The sequence below is a fragment of the Hemicordylus capensis genome, chromosome 2, assembly GCF_027244095.1.
Source record: "Hemicordylus capensis ecotype Gifberg chromosome 2, rHemCap1.1.pri, whole genome shotgun sequence".
Classification (NCBI taxonomy): Eukaryota; Metazoa; Chordata; class Lepidosauria; order Squamata; family Cordylidae; genus Hemicordylus; species Hemicordylus capensis.
The window spans coordinates 213,988,404-214,011,089 of record NC_069658.1 but is presented as its reverse complement, the minus strand read 5'-3'; the positions used below and the strand labels follow the sequence as shown (position 1 = coordinate 214,011,089).

At 48.4% G+C, this 22,686-nt stretch overlaps 1 protein-coding gene across 1 annotated transcript; it reads left to right on the top strand.

Annotated features, from left to right (window-relative positions):
- Positions 1-1,362: 1,362 nt before the first annotated feature.
- Positions 1,363-21,438, top strand: CDC34 (cell division cycle 34, ubiqiutin conjugating enzyme). The gene is made up of 5 exons (XM_053301919.1): positions 1,363-1,752; positions 15,795-15,881; positions 17,346-17,443; positions 19,491-19,625; positions 20,986-21,438. Exons 1-5 carry the CDS (start codon positions 1,576-1,578, stop codon positions 21,194-21,196), a joined length of 708 nt encoding a protein of 235 aa, XP_053157894.1. The 5' UTR covers positions 1,363-1,575; the 3' UTR covers positions 21,197-21,438.
- Positions 21,439-22,686: the final 1,248 nt, after the last annotated feature.

Sequence of the window (22,686 nt, the reverse complement as noted above, 5' to 3'; positions counted from 1 at the left end):
CGGCCCCAGTACAGATCTCTGAGGGACCCCACTTCTTACTTCCCTCCATTGCGAAAACTCTCCATTTTTCTCTCCCCTCTGTTTCCTGTCCTTCAACCAGTTAGCGATCCATATATGTACTTGTCTCCTTATCCCATGACTACTAAGTTTCTTCAGGAGTCTTTGATGAGGAACATTGTCGAAAGCTTTTTGGAAGTCCAGGTCTACGATGTCAACTGGATCACCTTGATCCACACACTTTTTGACACTCTCAAAAAACTCTAAAAGGTTTGTGAGGCAAGATTTACCTTTGCAGAAGAAGAAAAACTGAGGAAACACAAAAACAGAGAGAAAATGTTGTAAAAACAAGCCTTAAAAAGAAAAGGAAAACGTCATGAAAGCAACAAAATATACTATGCCAAAAAGAAAACCATTTTGACAAGACCCTCCCAACCCTACATTTCACCTTTCTGCCTACGAGTGCCCTATGCTGCCACTTTCTTTCTCACCAATATACAACACATGGAATTTCAGTTCTGATGAATCATTTTTGTCATGGGTCTTCATCAGTACTTCCCTGTAATTTCCCTCTAACAGGGATTCCCAGATGTTCTTGACTACACCAGGGATTCTCAACGTGGGGTCCCCAGATGTTATTAGACTTCAACTCCCATAATCCCCAACCAAAGGCCTCTGGGGCTGGGGATTATGAGAGTTGAAGTCCAATAACATCTGGGGACCCTCTCCTGAGAATCCCTAGACTACACTCTCCAGAACCCCTGGCCAAAGGCCATTGCAGCTGTGGGTTCTGGGAGCTGTAGTTAACAACATTTGGAAATCCTTTTTCAGGGAACACTGGTCTTCATTCTTATTAATATCATTATTATCATTCCTGCTTACACCAATATCAGTATTATCAACATATTTTATTTTATCTCCAGTTTTAATATCACCTTAGTATGATCACCACATTTTTGTTATAATACCAGTATTAAAGTTCTTAATGTGATCAACAAGATATCATTTTATTATGCCAATATTAAAAGAGCAAGATATTTTATTATATTATCACTAATATTAATATCACCAATAACATATTTCTAATTCTTCTATTTAAGCTATTATATAGGTCTCTATTATTTACATATTAGACCCATATGGGGTCTCTATTATTTACAACACGTGGGGTGTACATAATACATACATTGCCTGGCCTCGGGAGGCACATTTCCGCGCGCGTATCGTAAAGGCTGCCGGGAGCTGTAGTCCCCGTTCCATCACTTTCCGGCTCCCGTCCCTTTGAGCCACGCCCTCGTCCTCAGGGCCTCTTCTCAGTGGCGGCCGTTCTTCGTAGGGGCGTGGCCTGCGGCCCGTCCTCCGGAGGAACTACACGTCCCAGGCTGCATCGCGCAACTGCCGTTGACGTCGTCGAATATCGGGGCTCTGGCAGCGGCGCTCTTTCGGGTCCGCAGCAGTAGCAGCTTGGTCGTCGCGCAAGCGTTCTCGTTCCCTGCTCGGCTCTGTCTCCTCTCCGCCGGCCTCCGCGCTTACGCGATCCCCCGGCTTTAACCGAGGCCTGCTCCTTCGGCCGACGACATGGCTCGGCCGTCCGTGCCCAGCTCGCAGAAGGCGCTACTGCTGGAGCTAAAGGGACTGCAGGAAGAGCCCGTGGAGGGGTTCCGAGTCAGCCTGGTGGACGAAGGGGATCTCTACAACTGGGAGGTGGCCATCTTCGGGCCCCCCAACACCCACTACGAGGGTGGCTACTTCAAGGTAGGGGGTTGGAGGAAGGGCTGCTTCCCTGGGATATGGGAAGGGAGCGTTGCGGGATCCCTAGGCAGGATCCCTAGGCAGGAAGGCGAGAGAGAGATCCTAATTCTCTCCCCAAAACAACAACAAGAAGAGAATCGCTTTTCTCTCTCCTCTCCAAGGACTTAAATAAAACTAGTGCGTGTGTGCCTTCTAAGCAAAAGCGGGACTGTTGTAGACCCAGGCGTCAAGGAAGTATCCGAGTATGGGGAAATCCAGAAGTGTAAACAGCAGTGTCTGTAGTAAACAGAATAGCTGGCATCCAGACCGAGTTTCGAGTAGTCCGCGAAGGTGAAGGGAGAAAGGCAGCCAACACAGACTTGTCCATGGATTTCAGTAGCATGGCTCGCACTAACTTAATCCAGATGTCAACAAGGCATAATACATGGTTGGATGTCCCTTGAGTGTCTGAAGCTGACAATAATAATAATGTTAGTAATACTCCAGTAATACTTGGAGTAGATCAGTAATACTCTGATATATTTTATTTATTTTATTTTTACATTTTATATCCTGCTCTTCCTCCAAGGAGCCCAGAGCGGTGTATTACATACTTAGGTTTCTCCTCACAACAACCCTGTGAAGGAGGTTAGGCTGAATATATGTCTATATTCAATACATAAATGTGAAGTGGAAATATCCAATTAGTAACATAAATGCACCCAGTTATTTTCTAAGCTTAAATACATGGATGAATTAGCATATATGCATGTTCATTCACATATCTGTACACTTACATCTTTAACACTTAAGTATTTACTATACTTCCATTCCATAATATACGCACAGCTACCTTGTGCAGTGTAAACCGCTTTGAGAACAGTATATATTCTTAATTTTAAAATACGTAATGCTAATACTACTATTTATATACTGCTTTTCAACAGTTTCCAAAGCGGTTTACAGAGGAAAATAATAAATTAAATAAGATGGCTCCCTGTCTCCCAAAGGCTCACAATCTGAAAAAGAAATATTAGGTTAAAAAAAAGTAACAGCCCCTGGAGGGATGCTGTGCTGGGGTTGGATGGGGCCAGTTGCTCTCCCCCGATAAATATAAGAGAATCACCGCTTTGAAAGATGCCTCTTTGTTCATTTAATAGGGGTTAGAGTTTATACACTCTAAGCGTGAATGTTAGCATGCATACATGTATGTTGGAATGTGTTATATTCATGAGAAAGGAAGTATATTTCTCTCTCTCACACATACACACACGCTTTAAAGATATAAATAGATGTGTGTATACACAGATGGGAAAAGTAAATATTCTCACTATTGTTTTTACTACTCTTGTTTATAAAGTACTTTATCTGTTCTAAACACAACAGATGGGAAATAAAGCTCATCTAAAATTATACTAGTGGCTGTTAAGCAAAAAAAAGTTTCCTTAATGCTGTATGTAGATTTAAAAGAAAGACACCTTACAGTCTAATAGACGGAGATAAGAAAAAAAGAACACATCAAGCAGAGAAAAATATCAGGTAGATATCTAAACCTTAAAGATGTAGCTATATAGATACTAAGTGTAACAGTGTCAAAGTAAGTGCATGCATTTTGGAGTGGAAATATTCAAGACTGCAGTCAAAACATGCTTCCTGCAAGGTCATTTCTTTTGAGCTCTGTGAGCCAATTCCTATTTAAGTAATTCCAATTCCAGTAATTCTTATTCCGAGAGCTGAGTTACTTCTGAGTAAACATGCTTTGGAACGTGAAGCTAATCCCTTGTTTTCCCTTCTTCCTCCGTGACATACATTATGGGAATAATTCATCCCGGTAATTACTGTAGTTCCAAATAATACCTGGAATTTAGTCCGTGTTTCCTGTGACTTAATAAGCTCTCTCCTTGCTTCCTCTAAAACGGTTGGTATTGTTCTTCACAGTAATGCTAGGAATAGTAAATGTTTTTCTTATTTCCCTTGCATCTTGCCAGCTAGATATAGGCATTTAAATATGCTTTTCTCTCCAGTTCCCTTAAAATCTCACGCTGCAGTGTATGGATGCTTTCCTGGGAGTAAGTCTCACTGAATACAGTGGGGCTTACCCATGCTCTCCTTCAAAGTTAGAGCAAAATGTTTTCCCCAATTTCCTTGTGAGTAACTTTAAATAGCTGGAATTGTTCTTCTGGACACAGTTTTCAATGAGCATTTTTTAGACTGTGAGCCCTTTGGGGACAGGAACCCATCTTAATTATTTTTCTACATAAGAGCAGTATATAAGTAGTAGTACTAATAGGAATGTGGGTAAACTTCCCCTTCTTCTTTCTTCAGAAACTTGATTTTAAATAGGAACAGTTTTCAATAAATAGGACTTGTGTAAACTGTTCATGCTTCCAAGTAATAATAGTTATGCAATTCTTTCTTGCCTCTTAGTAATGGATGAACTGAAACCATATATCTCTCCTTAATAATGGATGTGTGGACTAAGGCTCCTTTCTCAAAATGATGGGTAATTCTTTGGTCTTGTCCCAAAATGCTGATAAGGGATTGGAATCATTCTTCCTTTCCCTTTTGAGTGCAGCGGAGGGTGGAGGGGAAGATGCACACTGTCACACAATCATAACAGGAAGTGGAATAATGATTTTCCTTTCTCTCTTGCTCCTCCCCGGGAAGGGAGGAATGGCATGCTTGCAAATAGCTGGTTGCCTGCATGAAGAAAACATCTCCTTAGTGAGCAGTTCTAGGGCAGTTTTTGACTTGATTCTTCTAGGCCACTGTTGTGATGCATAACGCTGAGCGGCAGAGACTTGGCAGGGCTTTGTTGGGCTTCTTGGCAATGCTGGGTGAAGGTGGAGGGGTCTCCCCTGTTGGTGCCCAAGGAGAGTTTTTGGGAGCTGGTGACTGTGCTGGCTTGAGACTTGCCATTTATTGGAGGGGACTGTCTGTCTTTCTGCATCCACTCTGTCCGTCTGTCCTTCATTTCTGCAGGAAGCTTCCCAAAAGCAAGTAGTGGCCAGAGAAGAGAGAGGAAGTTACATAGGAAGCTGCCTTCTAGTGAGTCAGACACTTGGTCTGTCTAGCTCAGAACTGTCTCCACTGGTCGGGTATTTCCCCCATCCTCTCTAGAGATGCCAGGAATTGAGCCTGGGACCTTTTGTATCTCTCCCACTGAGATGCGGCCCTTCACTGATGATGAACGTACATAGGTACCTAGGAAGCTGCCTGCTACTGAAGAAGACCTTTTTTCCATCTCGCTTATTAGTACTGACTAGCAGCAGCTTTCTAGCTTTTTAGACAAGACTTTCTCAGCCCTCCTTGGACATGCCTTGGTTTGAGCCTGGAACCTTCTGTACACAAAGCAGATGCTCTTGCACTGAACGTGGTCCTTCCCTGTGGGCCGATACACCAGCTGGGTCTTCCAACAGAGGATGCGTAGGTTTTTGGCTCACACAGGGCTCTTAGCCTGGCAAATTCCATATGAGGCTAGTCTACAGCAACTGGAACTCTTTACCTTGGAAAAGGAGGCGACTAAGGGGAGACATGATCGAAGTGTATAAAATTATTTATGGAGTGGAGGGGGTGGACCAGGCCTGCTCAACTTCGGCCCTCCTGCAGGTGTTGGCCTACAACTCCCATAACCCCTGGCTAGTGGCTACTGTGGCTGAGGATTATGGGAGTTGTCGTCCAGAAACATCTGGGGGGGCCTAAGTTGAACAGGCCTGGGGTGGACAGAGAGAAATATTTATCTTACACACAAAGCACTAGAACCAGGAGTCATCCCATGAAACTGAATGTTGGGAAATTTAGGCCTGCAAGAGGAAGTACTTTTTCACACAGTGCATAATTAATCTGTGGAATTCTTTGCCATGGGGGTGTGGCTTGGATGGCTTTAAAAGGGGCTTAGACAGATTCGTGGAGGACAGGCCTATCAACGGCTACTAGTCTGGTGGCTATAGGCCACCTCCCGCCTCAGAGCAGGAGAGAGGGTGTGCCTTCATCTCCTGCTTGGGAGCTTCCAAGAGGCATCTGGTGGACCACTGTGTGAAACAGGATGCTAGACTAGATAGGCCTTGGGCCTGATCCAGTAGAGCTGTCCTTACGTTGTTATGTTCTTATCTCAGTAATGAGTTTCAGCAAAAGACCCCTGTGCATCTGAGAATGACTGGGAATGACTCCTGCCTGAAACCTTGGAGAGCTGCTGCCAGTCAGTGCAGATAAAACAGTTCTGAGCCAGACACAATCATGGAGGACAGGTCTATCAATGGCTACTAGTCTGGTGGCTATAGGCCGCCTCAGACGAAAGATGCCTCTCAATACCAGTTGCAGGGGAGCAACAGCAGGAGAGAGGGCATGCACATACCTCATGCCTGTGGGTTCCCCAGCGGCATCTAGTGGGCCACTGTGGGAAACAGGATGCTCGATTAGATGGGCTTCCTTGGGCCTGATCCAGCAGAGCTGTCCTTATGTGTTCTTATGGTCCTTCAAACCCAGTATTGTCTACACTAGCTGGCAGCAGCTCTCCATTGTTTCTGAGGGGTGTCTTTCCCAGCCCTTCCTGGAGATGCTGCCACAGGCTGCATCCGGGGCCCTCTGCCTGCAAAGCAAAGGCTCTCCTACTGAGCTACAACTTCCTCCCATCTGCATTGCTGTGGCGTGGTGCCTTTGTCCAGCTCTTTCAAGTCCATAATTGGCTTCTCAGTACAAAACGGATGGTCAGAGTTGGAGAAAACAAGATGACAGAGGCTTTGTTTTCTGGGCAAGCAGGTAGTAGGTCATATGGGATTAGAGAAGGGAGCCGAGGGCTGCATCCTCTGGGCCAGCTTTGGCCCAGAACGTTACGCTCAATAGGTTTGAGCCTGTTTTGCAAGCCAGGCTTCTTGCCAACTCTCTTCTTCCTCTTCCTTGTGAGACTAGGTGGAGCCCTCACCTGTCTGAGTCAGCTCTACCTGGTGAGATCAGGCAGCCTCTTCGTCAAGGAGGTCACCTCATAGGCCTTGGGCTGGGTGTACAATCTAGTGTCATCTGCTGGCATAATCATTGCTTTTAATGGGTTGGGTAAAGACCAATACCATATTTACCCAAATAGAAGACGACTCTGAATTTAAGATGACCTCCTTCCAAAACAGAGGTCAGATTTACCCAGATGGAACAGAACTCTGAATTTAAGGCCACCTGCCAATTTCGTAACATCAAAGAACCTGGAAAGAACTTAGTCTTGGATTCAGGGAAATACGGCACTTATTTTTTCTGTCCAGTTTCTTTACTTGCATGTTTATATTCTGCCGTTCGAGGAAAACATTCCCGCTGCAATTGCTTGCTGTGCCCACCCTTCACATTTTCATGAAATGTCTAGAGCTTGAAGCACATTAGATACATTTGTGGTAACCCTAACAGCCGCCCTGGAAGGCTGGCCACTCATTATTCCCGTATGTTCCGGGTATTGCGGAGAGACTGTAACCTGCCAGGCCCACCTAGGTCAGGGTTTCTCAGATGTCGTCAGTAAATGTTGGACCACAAATCCCATCATCCCATTTGGCCATTGTGGCAGGGAGTAGTGGGAGTTGTAGTCCCACATCTGGAAACCCAGCCTGAGAACCCCCCCACCCTAGTAAATTTCTGGGGGAGGTGGAATTCGAACTGGGGACTAGGGGAGCAAGTTTGAAGATGGTTACTCTTTCCCCAAGTGTTGAGTCTCAGCCCAGTGACGGAGTCAAGGAGCAGGTGGTCATGACTAAGCACTACTGAAATCAATGAGATGAGTTAGTCATGAGTAACTGAAGTCCCATGAATTTCAGTGGGGTTTTGTCATGACTAGCTGAGTCCGGATCCTGCTCAAGCGTTGTAGATCTGTGCCCTTAGAGGCAGGCTGGGACATCCCAGGAGTCTAAAAATAGGAGGCAGGGTCACCGCCTAGAGATGTATATATCAGGCGGTTTACAAATATAGAAAGATAAATAAATATACACTTTAACCTTTTCTACCCCTATGGATCCCATGGGGGTTAGGGGGGAAGGTTAAAAATTTGTTAAAAATTGCCCACTTGCCCATTTCTTTTGTGGGATAGGTGTTAGGTGGCACCCATGATGCCCTACCACCCAGCCCACTTTGGTGTCCCTAGGAACTACCCGTGGGGAACAATGGGGTGTTTTGAGTTTCCCCATTGTTGCCTCTGGCCAGAACAACCAGCACTCCGAGTGCACACACAGGTTTTGCACTGCATTTTGCAAACTTGCCTTGAAAAACATTGCAGAAGCATGCAGTAAAAGGGAATCTCTCCCTTCCCAACACAGAACCCACATTTCTGTCCAAAAATGGCCAAAAAAGAATCACTGACCCCGAACCCACTGCCAGCCACAGTACCTGCGCTGCAGTAACACCACTGGCACAAGTCGCGCTCTCACACACAGTTATGACTCCTTCCTTTGTAGCATGGCAACAACTGCCACAGCAGCATCCTGAGCAGCAACCATAGCCATAAGCTCAACTAGAGCAACTCCCTTCCTTCAGCCAATGGGGGCACAGCTGCCCACGACAACACTTGAATTGTGTGATAAGAAGCCAGCCAAGGCGATCGCAAGCCAATCAGAAGCCAGTGCCAGGAAGCCAAATCAAGGGAGAAACAGGCCTCCAAAACGGCACTTGCAACTTCTTGACTCAAAACAGGGTTGTTTTGTTCCAAGCTCAACATATTTATTTACGGGGCATTTTGTTTCGAACTTGAGACACTCGAAAACAGCCGGCTTCAAGTTGAAACGTTTTGATGTTGAAACATTTTGCACATTGCTAATCAGACCACGGTTTCAGGCAGGGGTCTTTCCCAGTCCTTCCTGAAGATACTGCCAGAGATTGAACCTGGGCCCTTCTTCCCTAGCTCTACCACTGAACTACAGCACCATTGCCTATGGCACCCAGGAGTCCTCCGATGATGTTGGACTACAACTCCCATCATCCCCAGCCGCACTGGCTGAAGCCCCGAGAGCCCCTGGCCTATCCAGCTCTAATATTCTAAGATAATCTAGATGGACCTTTGGTGTAATCCAGTCTGCTGCATGTCTGCTCTCACCCTACCTCACATTTATCTATATCTATATCTATATCATTCTCTAAGACGTACCTGTCACTAATCCCATGCGTGGCAGCTTTCATGAGAGTTCATGAGCAAGCTGCCAGGAGTGGGAGAGGAAAGCAGTGGAGGACAGGTGTGCGGCCGGCCAGGGGTGGGGGGTAGAAAATGGTGGCAGGCGGGGGAGGACGTGGGGGCAGGGGAGAGCCGGGGGGGGCAAGGAGGGGGGATAATGGTCTGCGCCTGGGCCAGTTTTATTTTATTTAACAAATTTTTATACTGCCCAAAAAACCAAAATCTAAACGTGAAAACAACCTAAAACAAGTTAAAAGTACTGAAACAGTACATCTAATTAAAAGCCTGGGTGAACAGATGTGTCTTGATTGACTTTTTAAAAGTTGCCAGAGATGGGGAGGCTCTTATATCAGCAGGGAGTGCATTCCAAAGCCTTGGGGCAGCAGTGGAGAATTCGGCCTGGGTTGCACAGTTTGATTGCTGTGGAGAGCTGGTAGAGCCCGTATATGAGCAAAGTGACCCGATCAAGAAAGAGGCTTCCCCTAGAGCTTTCCCTCGAGGGAGGGAGGCAGCTAATCCAGTTGTGTTCAGAAAGGGCATGTGGGTTGTGTCTCTTTCTCTCTTTCCTGATGCCTCTTCAGCCACAAAAGGCTGCATTCTGCAATCTCCCCCCCACCCCCTGTTTGTCTTGTGTGTGTGTGTGGCTTTTTAAATTGTGTTCCCGGGGTTCTCTCTGCAGTGAACACTTTTCTGGAAATTTTGGGTCTCCCATCAGCACCTTAAAACACTGGGCCTGCTGACTGGCACATGGATTGCTAGAGAGGTCAAAGAGCAGGTTTCTCCCATCAGGCTCCCTGTTTTTGAAAGAGCTGGAAACATCATCCTAGCATTGGAAGCTGCCTTTTACTGAGTCAGACCCCGTCTAGCTCTGTATTGTCTACACTGACTGACAGCAGCTCTCCAAGATGTCAGACAGGAGTCTCTCCCAGCCCTTCTTGGAGATGTCAGGGAGTGAACCTGGGACCTTCTTCATGCAGATGCTCTTCCACTGAGCTATGGCCTCAGCTTACAGCGCTCACATGTAGACACCCATCCAGATGCAAACCAGAACAGACCCTGTTTGCCAAAGGGGACAATTCAGTCTCATTTCCCCTAGACTGGCTCTCCTCCCACTAATCCTTATGGATGCATAACCTTCTGCATCCATCACCCATATTATGATTATCTTTATGAAGCACCTGTAGACGAGAGTGAAATACCAGCTGACTCAGTGTAACCCGCCGACATGTCAGTTTTGGAAGGACATATGCTAAAGGGCCCACCCCTTCCCCAAAACTGATCCAGTGTAACTCAGTGGAGTAGAATGTTTGTGGGCTCAGAAAAGTTAACAGACAACCTGGTGGGCGGAGCTAATGGAATGCAGTGACGAGCAGGGAGGAAGGCTTAAAGAGTAGGAAATCTCTCAGCCTGAAAAATACTCCCTCAAGACAACAACTTCTACATACCACTTTTCAGCAAAAGTTTCCAAAGCTGTTTACACAGAGAAATAATAAAATGGATCCCTGTCCCCAAAGGTCTCACAATCTAAAAAGAAATATAAGATAGACACCAGCACCAGTCACTGGAGGTACTGTGCTGGGGGTGGAGAGGGCCAGTTACTTTCCCCCTGCTCAATAAAGAGAATCACCATGTTAAAAAGGTGCCTCTTTGCCCAGTTAGCAGGGGTTACAAGATAGTCACAATCCCTTCTGCTTCTGAGGGGGAAAGGTGCCTAAAATTTCCCCCATGCTCAGACACATGCTCACCAGGGGTATATTGCAACATTTTGTTGCAGGTCTTGATCATTTGTGGCCAGCTGTCTCCCTAGGTATGAGGAAAAGTCATTGTTTTATTTCACAAATGTTTTCCTTCCTTGTGTGTCCAGAGATTATTCTTACTTGCCTCAGGCTGCTAACAACTATGGAAATAATTCCATGATAGTGACTAGTTCTCCACAGCCTCCCCACCTTCCCATGTTGCTCATTTAGGGTATGTAAATAGCTTAGATGAAAAATCCCCAACTCTTTCTTCCAGTTAACAAAGCGTGATTGCCTGGAGGGCATTCCTGATCGCCACAGGTAGCCAAGTGGGCGGCTCCGGGCAAGCTTGGACTGACTGCAGCCTGTAGGGAACGAGGTAGAACTGGGTGAGGCTCGACACTTAAACACTAGGAAAGTGTGGGTAGAAGGGAGTGGCTACGATGACACTGTGTGTGACTCACTGTGTATATACTACAAACCCCAAATGGGTTATGTCAGAGGAAACCTGTAATTTGGGCATATGGCAATGAATGAGCTGTTTTATCTCAGGGCGCCCTCCTCAGCCATTGGTCAAGCTGCTGTGAGGTCACGGAATCCTGGCAGGTGTGCTGACCTAACAGTGCAGCTCACCTGCAAGTGAGAATGCTTTGGGCATTCAGTAATGTTACCTTATTCACAGGTTGTGTGAGGTTGGCATGAAGGTAGGTGGACAGGTGCAGGAGCGTTAGAGGGTGTATGTCTCCCACAAAATTGGGAATTGGAGAACTTGTGGGGGTGGGATGCAGAGTAAAATATTCGGAGGGAAAACTTTGTGCACATCTTGTAGAAAGGGAGGAGAGCTGGTCTTGTGATAGTGAGCATGAATTGTCCCCTTTGCTAAGCAGTGTCTGCCCTGGTTTGCATCTGAATGGGAGACTACATGTGTGAGCACTGCAAGGTAGGGGATGGGGCCCTATCTTAGGAAGAGCATCTGAGGTCCCAAGTCCCTTCCCTGGCAGCATCTCCAAGGTCGGTCTGAGAGAGACTCCTGCCTGCAACCTTGGAGAAGCCGCTGCCAGTCTGTGAAGACGATACTGAGCTGGGTGAACCAGTGGCCGGATAAAGCAGCTTCCTATGTTCCTAAAATAAAAATGCATTTTTATGTGCATAAAATGGGCAAAACATTATTCCTCAGAATGCTCTAAATAGTTTGTGAGCTGATCTTGCCGGTTGGCAGCTAAATTTGGGTTTGTACCATACACACACTGAGTCACATACACCTGATGTCGTCACAGCCCTTCCCTTCCCAACCTCCACCCACGCTTTCCCAGTGTTTATAAGTTTTGCACGTCATCCGGTTTTACCTCATTCCCTGCGGGCTGTAGCCTCTTGCTGGGTTACCTGTGGCGATCGGGAACCCTCTCAAGGGGACCAAATGCTTGTTAATTAGAAGAAAGAGTTGGCTTAAAAAAAAATTAAACCATTTATATATCTCGAATGAGCAAAACAGAGAGGTGGGGGGGGCTATTAAAGCTGTTAGACTTATATAATTAGTAAGAAACCTTTTTTAAAAATATATATATATTTTTTTCACATTTGTGCACTGCCCCAAACTTTCGTCTCTGGGCGGTTAACAATAGCATAAAACAAATTAAAATATATACAGAAACTTAAAACAATGTAACAATTTAAATACCATCCACAAATTAAAATCTTAAATATTTTTTTTTAAACTTCCCGTGCTGTATTTCACATTTTTTTTCAGGTCGTGGAACTGAAAGCAGGGAGAGAGAAATCAATAGACACTTCATGTGCTCTACGTGTTAGACTGAAACACATTCAGAACCTTTTGTGAACAGAAATCTAGAAATGGAGAACTCTCTATGAGAAAATAAAGCCTGGAAGTACTTTCTGTTTTGGGATTGTTTCCCCGAGGAAAATCTTCAACTCCACATTTCTGGTGGGTTTGAAGGACAGTCTGCTCCGCCCCCAAAGGGCACACACAGGCCTGGGTTTCATATGGATCTGAGTGGATTTCCTTGGAATTGTGGGCTACAGACACAGCCTGACATCTGAGCCACTTGCCTCAGCTGGTTGCCCCCCTTGGTCGTACCTGCTGCACCCCACACTGCTTGTCTCTGTTGCTCCCAGAGCTCTCCTGACCTCCACACCGGACAAGGAAGTTGGCGGGCCACCATGGAGTCCTCGGCTGTTGGACCAGCCCGATCAGAGCTGTATCTGCCTGCCTCAGAAATTTTCCCTGCCTAGCATGACTAACAACCAGGGCAGGCAGAGTTCAACCAGCTCGGCGGGCCGAGGCAGGGTGGGAAACAGCCTCCGGGGAAGAAGCATATTTGTCTTGGAAGAAGCCTCTAGCTGGTGGGGCAGGCAGGTGACGGTGACTCGCCTGACCTGAAAAGTACTTGGCTCTGGCCAGACAGACAATAAAGTGTGTCACTGGTTGAAACCTTGAGCCAGCCTGGGACCTGATTCTCTATCCTGCCAGCCTAGGGGGATCCCTATGATTCAGATAAGGGGAGGCAGTGGGGTTTGGGTGGCCGCTAACCCATCCATTAAATCAAGAACAATTTTCCCCTCCCACCCACTGCCAGACCTTCCCCCAAATGCCCTTCATTTTCGAGCACTTTGGGGCTTAGACAGGGCTGCTTAAGAAGATTGTTCTGAATTGCTGGGGCCACCAACAAGAAGGCCCTGCTCTGCCCCCTGCTTGAGTTGTTTGCTCCCCTTAAATAAGAGGCTCTCACTGCTGTATTGGAGAGCGTCTCTGGCTTTTAGGAGTACATCTGGGTATTGAGCTGGGAAGGTGAGGCTCGACTCCCACGGCAGGAGGCGGTGTGCCAGGCCAGCTTTTGAGATACCTGCAGGCAGGGGGTGGCTGTGGGGCTTCTTACGGAGCTGTGGGAGACCGGCTCAGAAGGTGGGGAGATGACAGGATAGAGGTATACAAAGTCATAAGAGATGTGGAGTGAGTAACCGGGCGAGGTTCTTCACCCTTGAAGCCAAAAACAATCTGCTAGGCAGCCTGCTTTAGGACAAACGGAAATCTGTCGTCTTGCCATATATATAATTAACCCCATGGGACTCACACCATGGTATTTAAAGTAAATAGCTTTGTGCAAAAAATTAGGTTGGCTCACCACCTTATGACTTTCTTGGGTAGAATTGTGTCTTTGTCAATTAATGGTTCTCAAAACAAACCAACCCTAGGAGAATAAAGGATGTGTTGGCTGTTACTGGCTGCTAGCCATGATAGTTGGAACGGCACTGTGCATAGTCACTGCCGGTGATATTTTTATACTTGGATTTCTCACTCTACTGCAAAGATGCTCAGGATGTTGAGGGACAGCAGAAATCCCCAGCAAAGCAAGCACAGTCCCTGGAGAACTGGTATAGCTTGGGACCTGTGAATGGGGGAGTCTTGGGTTCAGATCCCACCTCTACTATGATGTTGCTAGGAAGCCTTCCTCTATGAAACAGGAAGGTTTTCTGAACTGGGATGTGTAAGGATTGTTGGAAGAATGTATGAAAAAGTACTTCAGATATATTGCATAATCAGCCTATGGAATTCTCTGCCACAAGATGTGGTGACAGCCAACCACCTGGATGGCTTGAAGAGGGGCTTGGATCACTTCATGGAGGAGAAGTAGTCTATCATCGGCTACTAGTTGGAGGGCTGTAAGCCACCTCCAGCCAGAAAGGCAAGATGCCTCTGAGTACCAGTTGCAGGGGAGCAACAGCAGGAGGGAGGGCATGCACATATCTCTTGCCTGTGGGCTCCCCAAAGGCATCTGGTGGGCCACTGTGCGAAACAGGATGCTGGACTAGATGGGCCTCCTTGGGCCTGATCCAGCAGGGCTGTTCTGGTGTTCTTTAAGGGCTGTAAATGGGGGTGGGGGAGAGACACAAACACAGGCAAAGTGTCCCGTTTTCCTGGCTGGCGTCAGTCCTTGAGGTGCTGGCTTCAATGGGCAGTGTGCTGAGCCGGTATGGCAACTTATGCCGTCAAAATTTGGGGCCAACTTTCAGCTCCTTTTAAAGAGGGTCTAGCACGGGGGAGGCAGCCTTGGCACTCCCAGCTGTTGCAGAACTACAATTCCCATCATCCACAGCCACCATGTTGTTGTTGTTGTTGTTGTTACATTTATATCCCGCTCTTCCTCCAAGGAGCCCAGAGCAGTGTACTACATACTTTTAAGTTTCTCTTTCACAACAACCCTGTGAAGTAGGTTAGGCTGAGAGAGACGGGACTGGCCCAGAGTCACCCAGCAAGTTTCATGGCTGAAGGGGGATTTGAACTCGGGTCTCCCAGGTCCTAGTCCTGCATTCTAACCACTACACCATGCTGGCTCATTACCGTGTGCCAAAGAGCTGGAGTTGCCTGCCCGTGCTCTAGCGTGGCTTATTTCTTGGCCCCTGCAGATCCACTTGCCGGCTCGCCAGTAGCGACTGCCTCTGGCCCTCTGGTGAGCACAACCCCCAGGCACCCCCCAGCTCTCTTCCCCAGAGGTCTCCTTTCTGATGCCATTTTCGAGCAGGCGTCCTTCCTGAGCCACCGGAGTGGGGCCCCCCCTTGGGGAGGTGAAGGAGAGGAGAGCTGGTCTTGTGGTAGCAAGCATGACTTGTCCCCATAGCTAAGCAGGGTCTGCCCTGGTTTTCATTTGAATGGGAGACTTGATGTGTGAGCACTGGAAGATCTTCCCCTCAGGGGATGAAGCCGTTCTGGGAAGAGCATCTAGGTTCCAAGTTCCTTCCTTGGCAGCATCTCCAAGGTAGGGCTGAGAGAGATTCCTGCCTGCATCCTTGGAGAAGCCGCTGCCAGTCTGTGAAGACAATACTGAGCTGGATGGACCAAGGGTCTGACTCAGTATATGGCAGCTCCTATGTTCCTAAGGGTCAGTTTCTGCTAGCCCAGGGAGCTCTGTGGAGGGGAAGTACACTCAAGTAGGCCAAGGCAGCTGGGTGCTGGGGTGTGTGCCTTCTCCCTTCTTAAGGATGCCTCTGAGTCCCAATTGCAGGGGTGTAACAGCAGGAGGGAGGGCATGCCCTCATCTCCTGCCTGTGGCTTCCAGCGGCATCTGGTGGGCCACTGTGCCAAACAGGATGCTGGACTAGATGGGCCTCCTCGGGCCTGATCCAGCAGGGCTGTTCTGATGTTCTCACCCTTTCCCCCCGCCCTCTCTCTTTCCCTTCGCTAGGCTCGCCTCCGGTTCCCCATCGACTACCCCTATTCGCCACCTGCCTTCAGGTTCCTGACCAAAATGTGGCACCCAAACATTTATGAGGTATGTAACCATGTGCGGGGATTCATCCTGCCCTACGCTGGCACCTTGGCAGTGGAGATGGGGCCCCACCTGCTCTCCCTCGCCAGTCCTTGTGCCTGAGAATGCCAAGCGGGGCCATCCTCTCTGCCTTCAGGTCTCTCTTAAAGACCCCCTCTTCTCAAAGCCCTTTTAGCTTCACCTCTCATTGGCCTCATCCCCATGCAAACCCATTCTGAAGTATTGTTGCCTTTGCTGATATACACCCTTTTTCTTTTTTGCCACCTCCTTCCTTTTGCTGTAAGCTCCTTGGGGGCAGAGACTTGTCCCTCTGTTCTTCTGCTCGTCTGGAAAGCATTGTGTACTATGGTAGGAAACCAGTTTTGTCCAGAACCATCCCCCTGGCCCCCCACAGGTGACCCAGAGTTGGCTTCAGCCATGATGGTTTTGTTGTTGTTTTACAGTAATAATAATTACTATTTTATTTTAATTTATTTTAATTATTAATTCGATTTCTATACTGCCCTTCCAAAATTGGCTCAGGGCGGTTTATACAGAGAAATAACAAATAAATACTTTTGTATATATACAAATAAATACTTTTGTATTCTGCTCTTCCTCCAAGGAGCCCAGAGCAGTGTACTAAATGCTTAGTTTTCTCCTCACGACAACCCTGTGAAGTAGGTTAGGCTGAGAGAGAAGTGACTGGCCCAGAGTCACCCAGCTAGTTTCATGGCTGAATGGGGATTTGAACTCGGGTCTCCCCGGTCCTAGTCCAGCACTCTAACCACTACACCATGCTGGCAAGAGACAAGGTGAGGAGAGCTGGTCTTGTGGTAGCAAGCATGACTTGTCCCCATAGCTAAGCAGGGTCTGCCCTGGTTGCATATGAATGGGAGACTTGATGTGTGAGCACTGCAAGATATTCCCGTCAGGGGATGAAGCCTCTCCGGGAAGAGCAGAAGGTTCCAAGTCCCCTCTCTGGCTTCTCCAAGAGAGGGCTGAGAGAGACTCCTGACTGCAACCTTGGAGAAGCCACTGCCAGTCTGTGAAGACAATACTGAGCTAGATAGACCAGTGGTCTGACTCAGTATATGGCAGCTTCCTATGTTCCTAAGTTCTCGACGGGAGAGAGGGCAGGCCCTCCCCTCATGCCTGTGGGCTTCCCAGAGGCACTGTGCAAAGCAGGATGCCAGACTCAATGGGCCTGCTGACCCATCAGGGCTGTTCTTATTGCTTGGCTAGCAAAAGGGCTGAGGAATTGGGTCCTTGTCCCAAAGGGGCTCACAGTCTTAAACCGTGCGGGAAGCGCCAGGGACAGCCGGCGGGAGGGCTGCAGCAAAGGGCCCGCTTCTCGCTCTCTGCGAAAGGTCAGAAAGCACCGCTTGAAAAGGTGCCTCTTTGCTCAGGGTAGCGGGGAAAGACAGACTCTGGGTGCCAGTGGAGGAGCTGATCTTGGTTGCTTTGCCGCGTCTTCTCCCTCTTCAGACTGGGGACGTTTGCATCTCCATCCTCCATCCTCCCGTGGACGACCCACAGAGTGGAGAGCTGCCTTCGGAAAGGTGGAATCCTACCCAGAATGTGAGGTGAGGCTGTTCCCTTCTCTCCGTATGGGGCCCCTGCTCACTGGTGGAGCAGAAGGTCCCAGGTTCCGTCCCCGGCAGCATCTCCAGGTAGGGCCGGGAAAGACTCCTGCTCGAGACCCTGGAGAGCAGCTGCCAGTCAATGTAGACCAGGGATTCTCAACGTTGGGACTTCAATGCCCATAATCCCCAACCAAAGGCCACTGGGGTTGGGGATTGTGGGAGTTGAAGTCCAGGAACATCTGGGGACCCAGCGTTGAGAATCCCTGCTGTAGACAGTCCTGAGCCCGATGGGCCCACGGTCTGACTCGGTACACGGCAGGAGAGGAGAGCTGGTCTGGTGGTAGCAAGCAGGAATTGCCCCTTTAGCTAAGCAGGGTCCACCCTGGTTGCATATGAATGGGAGACTTGATGTGTGAGCACTGCAAGATATTCCCCTCTGGGGATGGAGCCGCTCTGGGAAGAGCAGGATGTTCCAAGTTCCCTCCCTGGCAGCATCTCCAAGATAGGGCTGGGAGCGACTCCTGCCTGCAACCTTGGAGAAGCCGCTGCCAGTCTGGGTAGACAACACTGAGCTAGATGTACCGATGGTCTGACTCAGTATATGGCAGCTTTTTATGTGTTCCTATGTACCACAGCGGTGGGACCTTGCTAAGGAGGTTCTATGGGAAGCCTCTGGGGCTGGAGCGGTGCCCCGAGCCACTAGTTGGATTTCCTTGGGTGGAGAAAAGGTAGGTTTGAGTGAAGGACAGGAAGGCATAGGAAGTGCCTTCCTGGTTTAGACCCAAGGTCCGTCTTATCCTGGGACTCTCAGTCTTGAATGCCCAAGTGCTGTTGGACTAAAGCTTCCATCCTCCTCCTCAACGGCCAGAGTATTCCAACAACAGTCTGGAGGGTGCATTCACTCCCCACCCTCCCCAGAAGTCTCGTGCCTACCCCTTGCGCTTAACTTGACTATTGTTGTTTTTATCGTATGTGTTTTAACTTTTTAAAACTGCCTTGGGGTGGTTTTTAATGAAAGGCGGTATATAAATTTAACGATAAAAAAATAAAATAAAACTAGGTTAGGCCATTCGCCCGGGGGTTCTCATCAAACATGGGTTCTCGGATGATGGTGGACTACAGCTCCCATCATGCAGGCCTGCTCAACTCAGGCCCCCAACCCAGCTGTTTTTTGGACTACAACTCCCACAATCCCCAGCCACAGTGGCCCCTAGCCAGGGATTGTGGTCGGCCAACATCTGCAGGAGGGCCGAAGTTGAGCAGCCCTGATCTAGAGTCTGGGGGGTGATGGGAGTTGTAGTCCAAGATTTGGGGACCGGTATTTGGGAACCCTTGATCTGGGCCGCTGTTTTCGCTTGCCGCAGTGGCCAGCCAGGTGCCCCTGGTCAATCTCCAACGCAGCACGGAAGGGATGGCTCTCTCCAGCCTCCACAACGTGACGTTTCTCGGGGCAAGGTGTGGATTTTTCTTTCCGCAGTTCAGCTCGTCGGGTTCCCTTGAAATGACCCTGTGATTCCAGTAAGCCTTGGCTGTTTTCCCTTGGCGGTGCCCCATAGCTTGCTTCAGTGGCACCTCATGCTTGTCCCAGTGCTGCAGTTGGAGAACTCTTTAACTGCAGAGTTCGGTATGATCCCCATCACTCGCTGAGGTCATCTGGAGAGGTCCATCTCCAGTTGCCACCGGTACGTTTGGTGGCAACTCGGAACTGGGCCTTCTCTGTAGCTGCTCCTGGCCTATGGAATGCACTCCCGGCAGATATCCACAGTTTAGGCTTCCTGTCGGCATTTAAGAGAGCCCTAAAAACTTACTTGTTTGGCCTGGCCTTCCAAGGCTTGTCAAGCGTTGTTGTTTTCTAAAAGTATTTTAATTGGTTTTAAATGGTTTTAATTGTGTTTGAATGGTTTTTATATTGTTTTTAGTACTGTGTTTTCAATTGTGTGTTTTTATGTCGTTTAAAAGTTGCTGTACACCGCCCAGAGCCTCCGGATGGGGCGGTTTATAAATGTAAATAATAACAACAACCCCCCCTCTCGTTTTTCCCAACCAGGACAATCCTCCTTAGCGTGATCTCATTGCTCAACGAGCCAAACACGTTTTCTCCGGCAAATGTGGATGCGTCTGTGATGTACAGGAAATGGAAGGAGAGCAAAGGGAAGGATCAGGAATACACAGACATTATCAGGTGGGTGTGGAGCTCGGAGCTCGGGCACAAATGGGTGGGTTCTACTTCCCAGTTCTTCCCAGGAGTCCTCTGCCCTAGCCTCCACTCAACTCAGGAGGCAGTTAATACAAGGCTTCTCCAGCTTGGGCCCCCAACTGATGTGTGACTACAACTCCCATCATCCAAAGGCTGTTGTGGCCCAACAGCATCTGGGGACCTGAGACTGAGAACCCCTGAATCAGCCTGAGGCCAGGAGGTCCACCCCCTGGATCCTGCAGGTCATCCAAGGGCGCCCTGGTTTTTTGTTGATTTGGCTTCACTGTTGACAAACTGGAGGATAAATATGGGCATAATCCTCTTGACCTCCTTTACAGGGCTGGTAGGATGACCACGTAAATAACTTCCGTGAAACATTTTAAATACTTGAAAGCCATAAATGCGAAGGGTGATTATTATTCATGGGCTAGCAAGCCTGTAAAAATCAATGAGCGCTAGTAACTCGCATAGCCCCATTTGCAAGGCTCTTCCTCCACTGTGCTGAGGGCATCTGCCAGATGCTTCAATGGCAGGAGAAACTGCCTAGTGACCTGAAGAACGGCTGCTCCCCCTTTTCTGCACCCACCTCTCAAGAGAGCAACGTCCGGAGTTACAGGACATTCTTGTTTGATTCTGTCGGCAGCATCTGTTGTTCTTTATGCGAGGGAAACATCATCCATGTAGGAAAAGAGCAGATAAAATATACAAAGTAAAGTTGTGCCCTCGAGTCGGTATCGACTCCTGGCACCTGTGGTTTTCTTTGGTAGAATACAAGAGGGGTTTACCATTGCCTCCAGTGTGAGATGATGCCTTTCAGCACCTTCCTATATCGCTGCTGCCTGATATAGGAGTTTCCCATATTCTGGGGAAACATACCAGGGTGGGATTGGAACCAAAAACCTCTTGCTCGCTAGGGAAGTCATTTCCTCGCTGCGCCATTGGGTGGCTACTGAATTGCAAAACCAAGGAATGGATATCCATCTTATTTATTTGTTATTTCTCTGTGTAAACCACCCTGATTCATTTTTGGAAAGGCGGTATAGAAATCGAATAAATAAATTAAATAAAAATAAATAAAACATCAGTTTGACTGCTGAGGCACTTCTGGCTGAAGGTTTTGTAACTCTTGATGGTCAACTTTGGAAGGACTGTGCACCACCAATACCCCAATTACGGGTAATCATTACAGCTTTAAATGGCCCAGAGAAGCCCTAGTCATGTTCTATCTTTACAAGTTGTTCAAAGTGGAACTCTTCTGCCCCCCACCCCCTTGGGTCAGGGATGCTTTCAACAGACTTCACAGATCTCCTTTTGTAACGGAGGTTTTGCCCTTTCCCTTTTCCAGGAAGCAAGTCCTGGGGACGAAGGTGGACGCCGAGCGAGACGGCGTCAAAGTCCCCACCACGCTGGCGGAGTACTGTGTCAAGACCAAGACGCCCGCGCCGGACGAGGGCTCAGACCTCTTCTACGACGACTACTACGAGGACGACGAGATGGACGAGGAGGTGGACAGCTGCTACGGCGACGAGGACGATTCCGGCAACGAGGAGTCTTGACGAGGGATCCCCGGCCCCTCTCTCGCCCCGTTCTCTCCCCTTTCCACGCCCTCGTCCGCCTTCCCTCCACCGCTGCTGCCGCCTCCTGCTGCTGCTCCTGATGGTAGCAATAAACTGTGTTGACTCTCTTACTTGAACCCAGGACGCAACCAGCTGAGACTTAGAACCCCGGTTTGGCCCTGAGACAAAACTCTCTACCTCAAAAGGGAGACTCGGCTTCTGCTTGAAGTGGGTGGGGCGGGGGTGGGAGATACGGGGTGGGGGGGTCTACAATTTGACTTAAAATGCTGTGTGAGGTTATTTTTTGTGTTTGTGGCAGGGTTGGAATCGAGCAGGAAGGAAAAGTGGTGGTCTCAGCAGACCTAAATCGAATCACTGCTGGCTAGCTAGCACAGGGGCTCCTGACCTTGGGTTCCCAGAGGTGGGTGGACTATAACTCCCATCATCCCCCATCATGGGATGATGGGAGCCGCTCCAGAATCACCTGGGCCCCCAAGGTTGGGCACTCCAGTCTAGCAGGTATTTCTCTTTGCATTAAGGATGCCGCCAGTCGCTCAAGGAAGCAAACGGCACGGTGTCATGCGTGTGTGTTTTGCGCGCTTTTTTAAAAAGATGAAATTTCTTCGGGAGAACTCTTAGGAAGGGCTTTATAGGGAATAATACAACGCATCGGTCTTAACTCAGCCGTTCTTTTGGCAGTCGCTTCCCCCAGAACAGAATCTGAGCGGTGCTCGGATTTGGTTGAATGTTGCACTGCCCCTTGTCGCCACAAGAGGGCAGTGTTGCCATTGGTCCAACTCTGTTTTCTGCTGTGGGACCGCAGGTCCCTCTTTTTTCAGGAGTGTGGCTTGTTAGCCCTTGGGTTGTGTGTGTAGAAACTGGGTGCAGAGGGGCTGTCAAAAAAGATGGGAGTTCACAGATTGAAACACAAATGAATTTGGGGGGGGTCTTTAATCAATGGGGTGGGGGGTTGATTTGTGTTTGCTCTGTTTTTTTTTTCTCCTCCTAGTTTTGAATTTATTTAATAAAGGATTTTGGAAAGGAAGTGCCGTGCAGACGCCTACCTGACCCCTGGATTTCTGAGAAAAAATATTCCTAGGAAGTCTGCTTGTTTTAGGATTCTCCATTGCGATTTTGGGGAGTGACATTACCTCCCTCGGGCACGCCCCCTTTTCAAATTCATCTGTTGCCCCACTCCCAATTCCTCAGTTCTAAATCAGGCTGGAAAGAATTTCAAAGGAGGGTGAACAGAGAGACTGTAACTTATTGTGGCTGGGAATGATGGGAGTTGTAGTTCAACAACAGCTGGAGAGCCAAGGTTCCCTGCCCCTCCCGTAAGCCCTTGTCTCCATCAGCAGATACTTTGCCTTGTTCTTGGGTTGACCAAGCAGAGGCTTTTCAGAGAGACGTGTAAGCAAAGATTGAACTCAGACCGGGATCTGCAATTGGGATGGGTAGCAAGCTTCTGAGTTCTTCGGGACTCTGCTTCA